Genomic DNA, 19,464 nt, shown 5'->3' on the forward strand with positions numbered 1-19,464 from the left:
ATTCATAGTCACAGATACAGATACAGATACAGATACGTCTAATTGATGTCAAAGCGCTACCAGCAACCAAGGCCGTCTGGGTCTGGACCAATAAGCTGCACTAGAACACACACAAATTGCTAAAGATGGCGACCAGTGGTCTCGTTTCATGGGCTCATGGGTCATGAAGGTGAGAAGCTGCACAAAGCAGCCTGACTAGGATCTCACGGCCCCTTAAATATCTGGAAACACAACATGGAGCCTATGCTGTTGGGAGCTATGCCTGGGGAAGCATTTATACCAGTGCACTGGTGAGTTCCAGTGCCTATAATAGAAACTCAACAACTCGTGTTGAAATTGTTGTAAATGAATGTGGGTAAAGATTTCCTGAGAACACAGAAAATCTTTGTACGGAAGCCCTAATACATCCATACATATTATTTCCTCCGTGATAACGAGTTCATTTCCTCTGTTTTCTCAAGATCTCGAGTTATTTATCTCATTATCTGGGGAAAACGAAGCTTTGTGTTCTCAAGATCTCAATTGTTACCTATCTAGGGAAGCCCTAAGCGGCCATGTGTTCACATATTTTCTTTTTTTTTCTCTGTTTTCCTGTGATAATGACTTAATTTCCTCTGTTTTCTTGTGATCTCAAGTTATTTATCTCACTATGTCGGGAAAACAAAGCTTTGTTTTGTTGAGATCTCCAGAAACATGATCATTGTCTATCTACGGAAGCCCTAAGCAGCCATGCTTACATCCATACATATAACGAGTTCATTTCCTATGTTTTCTCGAGATCTCGAAATTGTTATTATAATTATCTCGAGTTAGATAATGAGATAATTAACTTGAAGAAAACAGAGGAAATAATATGTATGAAATCATGGCGGCTTAGGGCTTCCGTAGGATAGATAGTTTGCAGAATGTCCAGATGATGAGACACGTGAACAAGGAAATAGATTTAGAACCAATCACAGCCATGTTACATTTCCACAATGATGATGATTGAAATTTGAAACATGAATTTGTGCCCTGACATTGATTCTGAAACAGCCTTGCTCTCGGTTTCTCGATCAGCAGAAGGACAAGAAAACCTTTTCACCTCAACTGCTCAGCTGCAGATTCTAAACCTTTCCGCTCACAGTTGTGAGGCAGTAGATACGTACGGTCACATCTGTCAACCTGAAATGGCATTTTTAACCTACGTTTACACATTTACATCCACGAAACAAGATCAACAAATGACTCAGTAAAAATGTCTCTGCCTGACACAATATTTACACTTCACCCATCAGCAAGCGGCGAGAGCGAGAGGTCCGGGCGTCGATGCGTTTCAGAACCAGAGGGAGGTTTTTATATGATCAGAGGGCGCTTTGATGCAGAAATACTGAAATCTAAAGTCTTTTGGAAAAGGGCACAGACGAGAAGTCAGACGGCGATTCTCTGGTGTCTGAAACTCGTCGGGAATGAAATGAGAATGCACTGTCTGGCTTTATCCCGTGTCCTCATCTGCCCTCACAGCTTAGCATCCCCTCTGCTCGTCCTCATCATCTCTAATTACACTCTCTCATTTAACCGTCACAGCATTAAGAGTTCACTCGGTAGGGACGCCGTCCCCGGCAGCTCCACTGCACCCAAATCCATGATGAGCCTTGACTCAGTCTGAGTCTAGAAGACGTGTGTGTGATATATATATATACTGAAAAATATCTCATTAAACTCAACGAAAATAAAAAAAAAAACCTTCAGCTATGCCTATTAGTCTCTATGAAAAGGCACTGGATGCATTAGGGTGTTAACTGCACACATCGGTCATTACACAGTGATGTGGAGATAAATCACAAGTTCTACTGCCAGGCATTATAAGAACAACACAAACAGTGAACTCTTCTCCTAAAAGCAGCATTATTAGAAGGTTAGTTTAAATGATACATGCACAGAAAGGACCTGTTTCCTTTAGAATATTAAGCAAAATGCAAATGAAAAGGTCAGTGAGCAGAGCTGAGGTGGATTTTTTCTGCAGAATCCATCCCTGGTTCCCACATCTCAACCTGTTTTCCTCCTTAGGCTGAGAGCAGTGTGATACAGCAAAAAGCTGCAGACAGATACTCCTGCTGCATTATGATGGGGGAGGTTAGCCTTGCTAGCTGTCATTAGCAAACTAAATCTGTCTAAATCTAAAGCCGTGCGCAATCAGGAGGGAATAAAGTGAGACATAAAAGATCAATTTAGGACGCCCCAGGCATGGTCAAATGCTAAAGGTCGCTCTGAAGAAAACGCCTGAAAGTTGAAATCCACATCAGAAGAATGTGCTCGGATCACTCCTTCAGGTGCAAAGTATTGTCCTCATGTGGGGGTGAGGTGTCAATTAAAATGCATTAGTAGTGTGGAATATTGTAGCTAAACCCTAGCTTGACGGTCTTTTTTATTCTCCATTAGCTATGCTAGCACACATTTGCTAGGCTCAAATAGCCATTTAGCGTGTAGCCCAGGGATGAACAGTATTATGAATGCAACATACACCCAAATGGTTTTGCCAAGAGGTAACAATATGATCTGCACAAGTACAAAGTACAGAAGACCACAACTCCCGTTGGTTGTACGTGTTTGAGTTACAAGCTAATAGCAAACTGCTTCCTAGCTTTCAAAAGTTAACAAACCTGGAAAGTTCCTAAAGCACTGGGCAACTTTGTTTTATAAAAATCAAATGGTTGCAGGCTGGTTTTTGTGAAGCATCTTGAGACGCTATATAAATAAAACTGAATTGAATTGGAATGAGGAAAACTAAATTGGACTTCAAAATTCCCATGAAAATGTCTAGTTAAGCCCGGTCCACTCTGATTGGTTGATGGCCTGAGCAGGCTCCGCCCACGCGAGGTGTAGGTGGTTGCGCTGCTGGTGAGGGGGTGGTAACACAAGGGGGTGGGATGGAGAGGAACATTCGAGGAACCGTGTCATTGGACGTGAGATTGGTATATGCCCTCTAGTGCAGAATGAGTCATCAACATAACAGCGTAGCTATTCTTGTTCCTGAAGACTTGAATCATGAATGCTGGTGTATAAACGGATATTTAATCTGGCCACCGGTTTATCAAGCAAGAGAGCTTCGAGACATGTCTGGTGACCACACGTGTGACGCTAATCCTGAAATCAGTGGCTCCACAAGCTACACTATTAGCCTAGCTTATCTGTTGTGAAGCTAAGCGGTGGCTGCCGTTCCCTCTCGGCCAGATAACGAACCCTGAGGAGGGGGAGGAGGAGGAGGAGGAGGCCAGGGGTGAAGGTGTTATCATGGGAGGAGGACGCCTCCTTTCAACAGGGAGCTGTACCCTTCTCTCCTCCAAACTGCTAGCACTCTGTCACACCAGAGAAGATTAGCGCTGCAGCGCTGAAGCCAATAGAGATAAGACAGAGTGCTTGAGATAGGGCACACAGTCAGGATTACAGCCATACGTCCACAAATAATAAGACTGCACTCATCTGAATGAACCTGGAGAGTTTAGGCAACACTACCCATCCCGTCCTTAGCTGTCCCGCCTCCCTGAACTCGTTGCCATGTTGAACTAATGTTGATCATAACAGCAGCAACAACCCCGGACCACCTCGCTGAAAGACAGATGGGGGTAAGAACCAGAGACGGTGGAGGGGGAGGTCGGTTGTGTTCCCCCGGCGTGGTTTCTCCCTCGGCAGGTGGTCCTCTGAAGGGAATGCGATGACAGACTGACAGAGGAACTTGTGCTATGCTGACAATGCAGCGCTCTGCTTACCACGGTAAAACACCGTCGCTCACCTCCAGGAACAGCTGTGCCTGTTTTCCTGACTACAGCTCTGGCCAAATGTGAAGGAAACAAACTAGAACAATCGTGTCACTGGTATCAGAAGGACAAGGCCAGTGGAAAAAGGAACTACTTTGTGTTTTCACAACGACTTCTTAGCAGAGTGAGGGTTCTGAATCCCCAAAGATGATTCAAAAAGGTCAAAGGAGAAGGAGATGAGTTTCTAATGAGTGGTTGATCTCAAGTCGTTGTGTGTTACGAGACACTTTCTATCTGCTTCGAAGTCCTCGTTTGCAACAAATATGCCGCATTTTATGGTTTTAATTCCCATTTTGGAGTAACTCACAGCAGTGGTATGGAGAGGAACATTTGAGAAGTCATTTCATTGGACGTATGATGAGTCACCAACATTATTAAATTCTTTACCAGGTCGTGAAAAATGCTAAAAAGCCGTTATCTTATCACATAAAAACATTACAGTGGGTTTAATGGAACTTTAATTATAATGTATAATATAATAACAACAGCTGAGCCATTCTTGTGCCTACAAGAAAATCCTGAAGAGTTGAGATATGAAATGTTTGCGTATATATGAATCTTAAATCTGGCCTGTGGTTTATTTGCTTCGGGAATGTCTGGTGACCTCAGGTGTGATAAATCAAAGAGGTCAAAAGAGCAGATAAGGCTCTAAGTGTTTTCTGGTTTATCTCAAATCTTTGACTTTCACTTCCTCAAGGCTCTTTGGAAACCTGTCTTGTTTACATTCCTGTTTGCAAGCGAACGTGCTGCCAGATTCGATGGCGCGTTACGAAAAAAAAAGGGGGGAGAAAAAGTAATTCCCTGCAGTTTTTATGCCTATTTTCAATTTGCAGTGGAAATGTTGACGTTTCTGTAAAAGCAAAATGCAAAACACTGCGTTGGAAAATCCCAACCTACGTGAATCTTCCGCTTCAATGGAGTTACGGGAAACATCAGGTATGTGTGCGCCAATGCAGAAACCAAGAGTTTTCCTCAAGGTAATGAATGAAACAAACAGAAACACTGCATTTCTAAATTCTCTGCTTCACTGGTTCCACAAGAAACCAACTCCGAACAGACACTGGAATGAATTCACGTTTTCTTTGGAAGATTATTTTTGCTGCTTTTTATGGGACAATTAACTAGGGGTAGACGGTTTGAAATTTAAATTGTGGACATGAGTGGACTACTTGCGTGTTTGGAAACATGGCTCAAGCAAACATAATCAGTGGTTAACATCAGCAGCTTAATGGAGCTATGCTCGAAAATTGAACATTCTGAAGAGAAAATCGGATAACGGACGTGAACATGTCCTCCTCCTCACACTAGGTGGCGATATACGTCATATACCTATACATCATAAGGTTCAGCTTTTTTAATCTCCTACGTAATGTGTGTGCTACTTATGGTGCAGGTAAGATGGCGCTATCCCTCAGACGGTTCTTCTACCAGCTCTGTTTACCTTCTTCTTCTTCTGCGACCGGCTTTCTTGGATGTTTTTGCTCCGCGGTCGTACGCCAGCCCAGGCTGGTGTTAGCAAGTTAACCTCCTGAGACCCAGCATTTATTTGGAATGCATCTTAATTTCTTCAAGATAAGATTAAGATCTGTAGGTATTTGGGATTAGTGGGACCTAAGGAGTATAAAGATAAGCATAACATTTGAACTGGATGTAGTTTTTGAAAGAAAATTATGTGGAAACAAGGATAATTTCACGGTTTATTACAATTTAAGTCACCAATGTGTAACCAAAATATAAAAGGAGTAAGAATTAGTTACAGTTGCATGGCATATCAAACTAGAAAAGTCAAGTCAGAGTAGCCAGAGTAACGTGTTTACATGCACTTTAACTGTCCAGTTAAAGTCGGATTAAGGCAATCATTTGCATGTAAACATACTGAATGAGATATTGGAAAAAAAGCTGCTCTTTAATCCAGTGGTCAAAAACTCTATAGACTACCTTTCAAATTTTACAATCCTCCTCCCACCACAGGTAGCAGTGATTCAGTCAGTTTACAGGAAGGTTTACCAGGTACAGACTGAACCGCTGCAAAACAGAAAACACAAAAGAGCAACAGATTCTACTCACTCTTTGAGGATTCCTTATATTCCTGCCGTAAATCTGTCAATCCATAGGATGTGGACCACTCCAGCTCCTCCCTGTCCCTTCCTGCCTCAACAACGTCCCCGTCAGAGTGTCCTACCAGACGACCAGCCAGCCTTTTCGTCTCCATGAATCTTTCATGCCGTCTGAAAGAGCACTAACACGCGCTGGAACAAATCCCGTCGACAGACCCTTCCCCTCCTCCTGCCGGGGAAACGGGTTCATCTCCACACCACGGGGACCTCTCACCACTCTCCCTCCCCGTCTCTCCGTCTCTCTGACAGTCTGACCTACTGCGACGCTTCCTCCTCTGTCTTCTGTGTCTCTACCTTTCTGTTGCTGCCTCTTTCATCCTTTATTTGATCTCCAGGGTATTCCCTTTTCTCTGCCTCTGTACGGCTGACCTCAATATGTGACAGGGAAGCTCCACGCCCATCCAGACCACACACAGGACACAATGCAGGGCTCACATGCACTTGTTTTTTTGTGTCTAACACAGCAAGGTACGTGTTAAAAATAAAAACACCGAAAGAAATTCAAATATGGGGCTTCATTTGGCTACGAGCATTCAGACCATAATATTTGTTTATTTTTCTAGTTATAGCTAAAATGGTTCATTCACACATTTTCCCAATTGGTAAGAAATCGTGACGTGCAAATAAACCAACGTGACTCTAAACATGACCCAAAAAGTCCGCACTACAGCCGAGGAAGTCCACACTTGTGAAATCAGGCGTCGGCTGAAAGAAGTCAGCCCAGACCACACGCAGCCTTTAAGAGCTCTTATCAGCGACTCTCAGTTCGCGAATGTGTGACAGGACGAGACAGCGGCTGAAAGTGTGCGAGGCTCGTGTGTTTGTCCCGTCCTGTCTTCCAGCCGCTACTTTAATAACTTTAATCACGTCTTCCGAAGTACGCACTGTTCTGTTACACCTTCTGCGTAGATAGCGCAGATAAAACACACGGGCTTCGCGGTTGTCAGAAACGTGAACAAATCACGAAAATAAAAGTGGAAAATACTTTGAAGAGAAGACTGCATTTCCCACAAACCCACATGTCAAACAGAGACTGAAAAATGTCACCCCTTTTTATGCAAAGGTTTATATATATTATAAAGGACTTATAATTAAAATATTATCTTATTACTTTATATCATTACCAGTATTTAGAACACCTGCTAAAATAACTCCGTACAATATTTTTATTAATCGTTTATAAGTTATACAGATACGATGAATGATTCATTATCAACTATTTAACTCTTTTATGATTAGAAAGTGGCACCACATAAACTTTCTATTCCGCTAACAGGTTTGTTAGTTAATCCAGGAGTCAGAGCTCCCTCTTTCTCACAAACAAAGATTGTTCAAATGTTAATAACTGGTGCTTTTCAAGAAGCTAATCGATGAATTAACTAATTACATTAGCTTCATTCGTACACTAAAAGTCAAAAGTTTGGACACACCTTCTCACTGAATTGAATGAGATCATGTGTCCAAACTTTTGACTAGTATAGACCTCTTAACACTTTGTAAACAGTGTGATGTTTCGTGAGGGGCGGAGCTTAGCTGGAGGCAAAACATCTCCAACACTGTAGCCTGTAAACGACTGTTTTTGGCTGGAATGGACGAGGAAAACACATGACTCCCCGAATGTTATTTTAAAAAGTTGACTCCGACCCCTACACTCCCACTCACTGGATGGACGATTTGACCAAATGAGGACACAGAGGGGACGAAGTCTGGTCTGTCTTTATCAAGTGAAGCCTCTCCAACAAAGATATTACAAGAAGTAAGTGGAACCACTGTGGGAGGGGAACGCAGTAAATGCAACTTCTGCTTCGACACCAATGAAACACACAACTAACATTGAGTTAGCTAGTGGTTAGCATTAGCATTAACATGTAACAAGAATCCCCCAAATAATGACTAACTTAACATAATTTATTCTAACCCATAACGTTATCCAGGCTGAAACTGATGATGCATATTACATATTAATGTTATCTGATATCTGAAGTGTGTGTTTGCCTCCAGCTTCCCTCTGTTTTGCCTCCAGCTAACGTTGTGATGTCACAGTGACGTAGGCCATGAAGCGCTCTACATATGTTCCACTTACAAAACTCCACCCTCTCATTGGTTCTAATAAATCAAGTGGCAGCGTTTTATCATTAGCTGCTAATATATTTTAGCTAACGTGCATGTCTTTTCCAACATTAGCCAGAAACCAGCGCGTTGTTTGTTAAAGGTTTTCTCCGTCTCTCGCTGACTGACCTCCAGACTGTCTGCAGGGCTGCTGTCTCTGTAGGATGTCTGGTCTGACGTCCTGAGACACGAGAAAAAAAAAAAAACGCTCCCAAGAAACAGGCGGCGCGCTCCGTCTCCATAATTCAGGTGTATGAATTAGAGCTGCTGCATTATTTAACCGTGGCACAGTTGCCGTGGCCACTCTCCCCCGCTGATCCAAATCTGTCACTTCACCTCGCTCTGCGCTCGGGGTGACAGGGCCCTTCTGGCCGGACACACACACACACACACACACACACACACACACACACACACACACACACACACCAACCTAGTGCTTGAAATGTCCCCGAGCAGAAATATGTTTCACTCTGCAGAAAAACTCACCGAGACGCATTTTTGGCCACACACCTCCTGGCAGGGTCCTTCTATTGAATTTATTTTACTTCAAAACATTAAAACCAGCTCTGTTTCCAAGTTATTATTTTGAACCGTATCACACCGGCTCATACACCGATCAACCATAACATTATAACCCCTGACAGTAGAAGTAAATAACATTTAAACCATCTGGTGACAATTCAGTGTTCTGCTGGGAAACTTTTGGACCTGGTGTTCATTCATGTGGATGTTACTTAGACATGTAGCCCCCACTTAGACCAGACCAGACCAGACACCCCTACCCCATAGCAATGATACGTCTTGATGGGAGCAGCCATCCAAAGCAGGATCAACTCCATAAACATGAAGAAGGTGTTGACCTGGCCTCCAAATTCACCAGATCCCAAACTGATCAAGTATCTGTGGGTCACCTAAAGGGAGACCTACACCATATTAGGAAGGTGGTCATAATGTTACGCCTGGTCGGTGTATTGTACCGTTCCGTATCCCACCTTCTCGTATCACATCTCGTCTCCTCCTCAAAATAATCCCGACGTCTTCTGAGGGAAACAGAGCCTCCCTTCAGTTCACCCGAGGTTAGGGCTCGCCGGTGAATTAGTGGATCCCAGTTGCTCTTAAACAATGTTTCTCTGGCGTTTCCTGTGTTTAGGTTGGCCAACGGATCACTTTCCCTCCCCCCCTCACTCGCTCTCTTTCATTTCCTTTGGCATTCCCTCCTCTCCTATTTTCGTCTTATTTAAACTCCCTATGATACCACTCCCTTTGATTTATTTTCCTCTCTCTAAGGTTCTCACTTATTCTTCACCTTGTTCTCCATGCTGCTCCCCCCTCTCTCCTCACACTTACTCACTTTGCGCTATCCCCTCTCTTCAGTGTGTATTGTGGCCATTTATGGGCAGCATGCTCGGAGCTGAATCTCCTTCAAGCAGACCAACACTGAGGCAACATTTCCCTGGATTATTTAAGGTGGATGGGAGTTCCTGCTGGTTCGGTCACTGAAGAGCAGCAGAGCCTGATCTGACCCTCAAACCCTTAAAACTAAACAGAAGACAAACAAGTGACAGCCCTTAACATGCAGAATTCAAAGAATGATCATTTCCAGGCCTAGAATATTTAGATAAAATGTTTCACATGCTAATCTAACTTTAGCCGTCTCCATAAACGTGGTATGCTGCTCCTTTCTTTGGCCAAAGTTTATAAAAGTCCTTGCAGTATCCTTGTGGTTTTGTGGTTCCAAGATGAATTCTGCATAATCACAAAGTCCTGTTCTGCCGTTTTACCATATTTCTGTATCCAATTTTCCTTTCTGCCTTCTGCCGTCAAGTGAAGTCCAAACCAAAATAAGTACTCGGACCGTGATTTTCTTTATGGGTCAAAGGTTGTCGTGGGCGTAGAGACCGTTTTTAAAACTCTCTGACCTGAGGAAGATTGACTCACTGTGTGCAGACGTCGGCCTTGCACCTGCCACGTGCATTTATTTAAACTTTATCTTAAATATTAATGATATGTTAATGACATTTTGTCGTTTGACTAGCGGTGGCACACACACCGCTAAGATAACGCTGGTAGGAGTTGTTTAACACCTCATTTACAGTCTATCAGGCCACAGTTAGGAGGCATGTGTTGTTGACAGCATGCAATAAATAATGCAAAGATTTTGCCACAAGCATATGTTTCTAGTGTGCATGAGTGAAAGGAAGGATACAGTATATTCTGATAGGTAGCCAAACATGTGCTGTACACTATCTATGTGCAGAATAGCCCCTGGCATTGTAACTGGAGCGTTTCTGCAGGAAGGGAGACTTTCAGAAATGAGTTCTGCATCAACAATCAGCCACTATTTTAGGGTGACTCTCAATCTTCATGTTCAGGCTATCGAGAATCCGCACAGGCTCCTTATTTTTCTTTTCCAAACCTGGGAAATGGATTCAAAAAGGTGCGGTTCCAATCACCGAAAAATCCGGATCCTGTCGTCCTAAACATGCAAGACTTATGCAGTTGCAAATACAAGTCAAGATGACACAAAGTGTTTCCGCTTTAATATTTCTGGCTGCTTCTTGATTTTCACAATTTTCAGTTGGTTGTTTTGAATCAATAAAGACGGAACACGTGGAGAAAAGGTTTACTGAGGAGGTTTGGAAATTTAGAAACTTTGCATTGCAGTTTAGTTTTTTCGATGCTACTTTCAAGAGCAACTGGGACCCGTTAAAGCTGATGGATACCTGCGATCAACGCTTGTTGTCCTGGTAATCTGTCTATTTCCTCACCATTAATTGCTTCTTTAGACCGTAATCCTTTGTCTGACCTTTCTTGGGCTCTTCCTATATTCTACCGTTGTAATCAGAAAAGCCCAGATGAACAAATCGATCTTGTGGGGTTCAGGAAGGAAAATACTGATCATCCCAACAGGACGTTGCTACTTTCCTTATCACAACCGAGAGCTCACGTGAAGAGAAGCACATTTCACTTGTCCTGACCACCAGAGACAGAAAACTCACCACACTCCTAGTTGCTGTACCCAGTCGACATGGTGGCTCCTCTCTTCAGCTCTGGCAAACAATCAATGCTCATCAAAATAAAACGCCTTTCAAGCAAGAGTGCATCAATGGCTGCTAAACCTTGGTAAACAGTGAGACACGGAGAGATTTACACAGAGAGCTGTAAAGCTTAGACAGTATTGTCTGAATTATATTGAATGTGTCAATCGTCCATTAATGGGAAAAAGTCCTGTGTACCTACTTTAAAAGATGACGCCTGTGAAGTTTCAAGGAACAAACACAACTGGATCTGTTGGTTTTCTTGACGATGTTTCATTCCAAGTCAGTATTTCGGTGATTTGGGGTTTGATCTACGGGTGTTGTCGATCAGAAACTCACATGACCTGTTAACAACCAGATACTCACACATATGCTTGTGTCAGGAGGTGAGAAGAAAGAGCGAGAACACATCAGAACATGTGGATGTCTAAACTGGGCTTTTGTCAAAAGCACAAAAAGAAACCCAAGAACTGAGAGAGAGGAGGCTCCTACGTGGCTGGAATATCAGAGAAACCTCAAACCCAATAACACAACAAGGCAGAAAGATGTTTTTCCCAAACACAAAACAACAGTCACACAAAAAACTATGACTTTTACTTAGTTCAGTTCAGTGAATATCACACAGTCTTATACACAACAACCCGTTTATAAATGCATGGATCAACACATCAGAGACGGCTCCTAAAGCTCAAAAATATGTCCACTTACACCTGAAGGACAAACGACACTCCGTAGAGGACAACAACGTCCACATCTTAAGCTTGTTACGTACTCATCTGCAAGCAAAACAATTGTTTTTGTTCTCAAGGTGAGTCACAGTGAAAGTTTGTTCTGGCAGGCTGTTTATTTATCACACCATTCATTCAGCCTGCACCCACACACAGTATGATCACTACCCAGGAGAGACTAGCGGTCACACTGTGAATATTAGCACCAGAGTAGCCGCTAGCGTTTCCGACCAATGACAGAACAGCAACCAGACACCACACGAGAAAAAAGCTTCTCCCGGATCTGTCAAGAACAAGTTGCGATAACTCGCAAATAAGGTCTGCAAGAACAAAATGACGTCATTCTGTTCTGGAGCGAAAACTAATCTTCTCGCTGCTAGTGGAGCATGTAACAGCCTTTAGCTGTTTCCAATACAGTTTCTTCAAAAAATAAAAGTGATATTTCTGAAAGTCCAATTGCTCTTTGTACGTGTTTCCATTGAAAGGTGTTTTGCAAATGAGCTGTAACTCTCGTAAAGTCTCGTCTCGTGATTTCCCGTAATCCTCTCAAATTCTCACGACGCTAGACTTTGAGGAAGATGGACTTTAAATGAACTGGTCACATGACTTCCCGTGTCATCTCTGGTGATGCCGGTGATGGGTATATGTCAAAACGCACTTCTTCGTTAAACTTTCATGTCGATACGTCTGAAAAACCACCTCAGGAGAGCGTAAAAATGCTTTAGCGCAAAAAGCTTTTCCAGGAGTAATGGAAATGCACCAAATGTCAAACTGGAAAGTCCTTGTCTGAAGAGGGGAGGTGAACGGAGGTGTAATCTGACACAGTCTGAACATCTTTCCCCAAGATGGTTCACCCCAGGTGAGGCTGGAGTCTCCAGACATTAATGGGTCATTAGAGTCCATCATAGGGGGAGGAAAACTGACCTGGATTAAAACAGTCCAGTCATAGAATGTTTCAGGTCTGCACAACCACAGATGCTCCTATCCAGGGAAGACTCGGATTCAAACTAAAAAACCAACAAATCCAGTTGTTCTAGTTTCAGATTCACATTTTCTACTTTACATTGTTTGCTGCACTGATGCAAACACAGTAACCAACCGAGAACCAACTCGTCTCCTGACGGTCAGTCGCACTAAAACTTTGCCACTCCACCGTCGTCCACCTTTCACAGATGAAGAGGGTGAAACGGAAGAGGATCGATACCTTTCACCAGGACTCATCCCATTAGTCCATTCTCTGGACATAGCACCAGCCAGTCAGCTACTCTGCCCTGATTTACTCAGCTGATTAAGAAGGTCCAGTTCTGACTTCTGATACGAAGCTGGTCCTTTTTTAAACATGAAACATCGTCACTTAATCCATTATTAACACATAAATCCGTGAAGCCTTAGCTAATATCCATGTTCCGCAGTCTGAGGATGAATTAAAACGTCAAATTTCTTATTTTATGTCATCGCCGACTGCAGCAAAAGGTCTTTCCACTGCAACGCTGCACTAATGCCATCACTGCCGCTCAGAGGGAAGCTGAATACACAAGGACCAGTTGTAATTAAGTCTAATGTCTCGGGGCTCCTCTCACCTGCTGCCTCGCTAAGCACTGCTGACACTCACTCTGGCTCACCAATACTTCATTATAGCCTAAGTGAAAAATAATCAATAGCAGCTAGCAGAGCAGACAAGTCTGTACGGCCTCCGTCTGGATTCTCCGTCAGGCATCAATCACCGACTAGAAGATCTGGAGGAAAAAGAGCTGAGCAGCAGCAAAGCAAAGTGCTGCAGGGCGCTGATAGGAGCAGCCGACGGCTTTTGTGATGACATTAACAAAAGATGATCTTTATGTAAGATGAGAATGTTAAAAAAAAAAAAAAAGAAATGACGCTGAGCACTTAAACTGATCCTTTATGAAGCAGCGATAACATCATAAATCTCCATCTGACACCATAATATCTGCAAGGTGGAGGCAGGAGGATAAAGCAAAACCAAAATAATAATAATAATAATGTGCATTTTTAATAAAGGACAAAGAACTGTTGGGATTAGTGCTTCAGAGAGAGAAATAAAAAGAGCAAATGGCTAACAAATGCTCTCAGCCGGAGCAGGTATTATATTCCAGGTCACATCTGAGCCCGGACAACAGTTAATCTCCTGCATTTGAACTCTACAAGTGGCTGAAAGAGCGACTCCACTGAGTCAACACGCCATATGTGACTCTTCAACGAGCACAAATGCAAACAGAAGCCAAACACCTGGCTCCCCTATTGTACTGGCCGGCCCCGCTCGTCGTTTTATAGCTTTATTTTTCCTGGTCTGGTTGTAGCTGTGAGCGAAACAGACCAAAGAGCACAGACTGTGAAATATGAATCAGGAAACTGGGCGAGTGAAGCAGCCAACGGTGGAAAAAAAATCATATATGTGTGTGTGTGTGTGTGTGTGTGTGATCAAGATTGGGAGGTATTTAAGCATAAGCTACATACACTGCCAACATGAACTAATCCTAACCCTAAGAATCACAGATTCACAATGAGCTCCATACACGTTGCTGCTGAAGGTGATTACATTGAGTCCTCTAAGGGTTTACGAGCACATCTCTGGTAGCCTCAACACTAAAGCTCAAGAAACTCGCTGCCGGGCTCTGACTTTTAAAAATAAATCTGGCTTTGAGAATTACTAACAACAGCTTGGTCTGATTCAGTAGCTAAGTCATGGATTTGTTGAGGTGATGTTTCCTGATTTAGAAAAAAAAAAAAAAAAAAGTTTGTAAGCTAATAGATGAAATCAATCAGAACATAAAAAAAAAACGTCCTAGTTTGGGGTAAAGATGTTTTCACACCTGATATTTTGTCTGACTCAGGGAACAGTTGATACACTATTATTAAAATGTCGCATTTAGCCTTGGTTCAGTTCGTGTTGATAATTGAGACAAAGCCCTGACACGCCCTTAACACCACGTTCAGTTGTGTAATTAGTCAGTATTATCTCCCATACGGCGAATGCCAGGGTCTACTTTACTCCACCATCGTCTCATACTGAATTGGAAATAGTTGTGCATGTTTCCAAAGTGCTTCTGTAAAAGTCTGTGCTCTTGATGTTTAGACCATGAAGATTTTAAATTATTTAAAGAGAGTCGCGCAAAACCCAAATGAAATGACGTAACCTGGCCTAGCTTAACTTTAAGTTTACGAGCGCTAGCTAACTAGCAAAGTTGGACTGAAAGTCTTCTGTTTACTATAAATTGGATTTATTCGCTTGTACTTTATTTAATCTTACACGGATTTGTCCATAAAAAGCCACATCGGAACAGCATTCTGTTTGGTATTTTTGTGAATGCTATTTGGCGTTTATCCATGTTATTACGGTAATTTAAAAAGGAAACTGATTAAAAAAAAAGCATGCTCTTATTCTGCCATATACTGTACAGATAGATTTTAATAGTTGGGATACCAGGGTCTCATGAAATTTCATGGGAAAATTTGGATTTCGGGGAAATTGGGACATAATCAAATTGTAGATGAAGCATGAGCCATGGCTGCCATCCTTTGCTGTTCAGTGGATGTTGTTCTGGTCTGTGGGTGACGTGTGTTCACAGGAAGCGATTGAAATCTTGGTTAATTTACCCCCAAATGGGCCGAGGTTATAAATCATCCTGGTTTGGGAATGAAAGCAGCCTAACATAAGACACTGTCAACGGGTCTGGTTGTTGGATAGCTCCCAGTATTATCTTAAATTAAGACAGTCACAGAGGTTTTAAAAAAATAAATAAATAAATAAATCTCTTCTGGCCAATGGGAAATATAAACACTGGTATAAAAACTGGACCCTGTAGCACAAACAGGGTTAAAAATAGTCAACTAGCTTCTAATCCATGAATCAGAATCACAGCGTATACTGTGCATGTGTGGCTTTCTGAGTAAACGTACATGCAGGATACAGACTACACACAACGGTGAAGTACAACATTATAAAGCAGCCAGCTCTTTCTTTTGAGAGGTGAATATCTCCCTGTATTGATCTCATCACAAAGCCGCTGGAAAACAAGGTCTTTATTAAACCTCCACTGACAGGACAGGAACCAGACCCTCCCTGCCCTTTTGTCGGCGGGAGAATAAGTCTCTTGGCTGATGATACCCTCCTTTCTCATTTTTAAAGACCGTGGTCACGGATGGACGGGTTAGCAAGCGGAGCACAATGAGCCGTTTTGTTTCCCATACAGAGTTTATTGTGTCCTTCCTGGTCCCGGCGGGGATTAAAAGAAGCCACCCCCCCTCCAGCGAGGTTACAGGAGTAGAACATTACCGGATAGATCAGGACTGAGGTAAAGGTGAGGAGGGTGGGGGCAGCTAACAAAGTAGAAAGAAAAAGAGAGTAAACGAAGAAGAGTCTCTGCCAACCTCAGCAACAATTTCTAAGACACCTTCCCTACGTTTTACAAACGTTCACACTGTTACTGTACCTGCAACATGTTTGCTGTGCAGGTATTTTATTTCTATTTAAGGGGTTATTGTTGTTTAATCTACATTTATAAGGCTCATATTTGAGAAATACTGTATGAGGAAAAGTATTTCAGTGGGAAAACTATGAGAAAAACCAAGCACCAAACAGTATTTCTGCATAAAAAAATAAAAAAATAACTTCATCAGCAGATTTTCCTCAAGAGAGCGCAACTAAACAAACGAAAAGTAAAATATCATAAGCGTGGATATGTTTATTCAGGAACATGAGCCGTTCCATATCTGTGAGGTGCAGTTAGGGCTGTGTAAGTGGAAATACTTGTACTGCACCACTGTACTCGCAAAAACAGACGAATCCCCCTGGAAATAAGCTTTTAAAAGAGAAACTCCAGAACCTTTTCCTGATAAAATTATAAATGACCACCTCTTCGATTGGGATAAATAACTTATATTCTTGTAAAAATAAATGAATAAAGATGAGATCTCACTTGAAAACTGCTACCAGGAATGAACTAGAAACACTCGTCTGCAAAGGGAGCTGGTAAATGGGGAAGATTTAGACTTTTTAAAGTTCTATGTGATTAAATGCTGCCTTAAACACACACACACACACACACAAAAACATTCAGTCGCATCAAAACGTTTTTTTAGAGGCAGAGTTTGGTTAGAAAACGAGTAAACTGAGAATGATGAGCTGTGAGATGTTACCCTTCTTCATTCAGAAACTTTTATCTCTGTATGACATCAACACATACCACATAAGTGTATTTATGTATAAATTTATTAATTTAACCTCCTCCATCTCTTAAAGCGTCATCTTCACTGGTGATCTTCAAAGACCAAATGAAAAAGCACTGAATCAGTCACTTTGCACAGAAAAAGAAAAATTAAAGATCATAGCTGCGTTAGACGAGGAGGCCGGTAAAAGTCACATCTTGTCACTCATTCATAAAACGCTCAGAGGTAAAGCAGAGATTAAATCTCACCAGGAGACACGTGCATGATTGTATTTCTTCACCTTGGACAGCGGGTGAATCAGTGAATGAATGGATGAGTAATAGACCTCTGCTCATGTACAGTACGTTGAGTGTGATACGATACAGTGCACGGCGTATTATGACGAGGACAAAGCCGGTTTGGTTTTTTTAGCAGGGGAGGATCGTGGGTTCGCTGGGTTCAGAGCTGCCGTTCACCTGCCCTCTCTGCACTTCTGCAACACTTGGATAATAATTCCACCAGACTTGAGGAAAAAACTGAGCCAGACATCAGCGCAGACTCTCCAGGTATAAATAAAACAGACAAGCCGCAAGGACGACTGAAATAATGACAGAAGAGGACTTCTCACTGGTCAGGTGCTGGAGAAATCATCCACTTCCTCAGGTTTCTGACTCGTTCTGAAAGCAGCTCCCAGAGCCTCACAGCCACTCAGCTGTGATGTGAAGTAACACGATCGAACCTCTTCACTTTCCAACATAATTACCTGAGCCGACACTGAGGCCTCCGACTTTTTTTTTCTTTCTGAGGCCACACTTAAACCATGCTAATCCAGATTAACGACCGGTCGGGTCGGGGCTTTTTCTTCTTCGCGGTCATTCGCAGTGATGGAAATCACATTAACACAAAAGCTTTGTTCGGCCGTGAAATTGTAGTTTGTTCCTTAAATGCTAAAAATGAGTCAATTCAGCCGAGATACATAAAGAGTTCACGCTCCTGATTGGAGATTACAACGGCAAGTTTATCGGGATGGATGTCGAGTTATGTCACGCTGATGGAGGCCAAGACGGAAAATAATACAATAAGCGAATGATTCATAGATTAAACAAATAACAGACAGTCTATTTACAGCCCTCCATATAAATGGTGCACAGGGAATTTCGAGTATTCCCCAAACTTGGAGCGCGAACTAAGCAAACAAAGATGAAATCACAAGAAAATGATGTGCAGTCAGAGACTGATGTTAATGCTGACTGATGTAACGTCTGTGAGACGATTCAGCCGTTTTTACAATGATCTGTTCAGATCGGGATCAGATAAGTCTCATCCTTCCTGGTTAATCGTTTCAGTCCCTGTAGCGTCTGATTGACTGACTCAAACTTGTTGCCGCGGGCCTCTCTGGAGGTTCGGGGGTTTACGGTTTAACATTTCTGACATTTTGTTTATACGAGACTGACTGATACTCAATATTAAAAGATGGAGATCAGATGGAGAAAACCAGTTACAAACCTGTCAGTCTGAGAAAATTGATGAGTTTCACTTTCAGGTTCTATAAAAGCAGCAATCATTCATTTTCATACGTGTCAGGGCTAATTTGCTTCCAAATATCAGTATTTTTTTCATATTCATATGAATTTTGTAATATACCGTCATAACAGTGTATTTTTTTTTTGTTTGTTTGTTTCAGACCTGACCATTTTCAATGTAGCGCTTCTAAACACATATAGTGTGACTGTGTCACTGTGAGGTGTGGTGAAGATGGAAAGGTCCAAAAACTATAGCAGCAAAACGAGAAGACAGTGCCACCACGGTTGTTTTTTGTTTTTTTAGGGTGACCAGACGTCCACGATTTTTGGATGTTTTGGATCTGACCTGTGTCCCGGCCCCATTTTTAGCTTTTTATAAATGAGGGGCAAAAAAATGTTGCACACAGACTACAAGTATCACGGTAGTCGGTTGTAGTCAGTCCACTGCATTAATTCATCTCTCAACTAATAGACCAATAGTTGTGAACACCTGATTAGTTAATGACTGATTAAAAAAAAATAAATAAATAAAAAATTGTCTCTGTAGCTGATCGAGGGTCAAATTTCTTCAGGATTTAGTCAGTTGGAGGTGACGTGGGTTATGCAGGGAGATGATGGACCATCAGGACTAACACAACATGCACCATAAACAAAAATATCCAAATAAAGTTGTCCAGCTGCAGAATTTTGTGAGACTTGCGTTCAAAATGACTACGGAATTGGTTTCGCGGAGGTCGCGCATTGGGTTCACGCATCCAATCACAGCCCCGTGAACATGGCTTTGACCGGCTGATGTCAGTTTCCACAGCAGCTGGTTCTCCAGCAGCTGAGCCACATTTGTGCTCTTACACAACAAGACAAGAGAGACTCTCAAGACACCCTATAAACCAGCTGACCCCAGTCCAAAAATGGCTAGTCTGCAACAGGGAAAAGAACCATTCCTGAAATACTGAAGTCCACTTGGCACCGCGACGCCGCGGGCC

General features: G+C 42.4%; 1 protein-coding gene across 6 annotated transcripts in view; it reads right to left on the reverse strand.

Moving 5' to 3' along the window:
- Positions 1 to 19,464, reverse strand: part of LOC125010882 (disco-interacting protein 2 homolog C) — a 189,275-nt gene that overhangs the window by 122,284 nt on the left and 47,527 nt on the right. For 4 of the 6 annotated variants that reach the window (XM_047589778.1, XM_047589777.1, XM_047589780.1 and 1 more), the window contains exon 1: positions 5,865 to 6,448. The exons of the other annotated variants lie outside the window; for them this stretch is intronic. In XM_047589778.1, the coding sequence (XP_047445734.1) occupies positions 5,865 to 6,009 (145 nt within the window). In that variant the 5' untranslated portion in view covers positions 6,010 to 6,448. Of the gene's footprint in view, positions 1 to 5,864; positions 6,449 to 19,464 lie in introns of those variants that run through there. 6 annotated transcript variants of the gene reach the window in all.

Source organism: Mugil cephalus, chromosome 7, assembly GCF_022458985.1.
Source record: "Mugil cephalus isolate CIBA_MC_2020 chromosome 7, CIBA_Mcephalus_1.1, whole genome shotgun sequence".
NCBI lineage: Eukaryota > Metazoa > Chordata > Actinopteri > Mugiliformes > Mugilidae > Mugil > Mugil cephalus.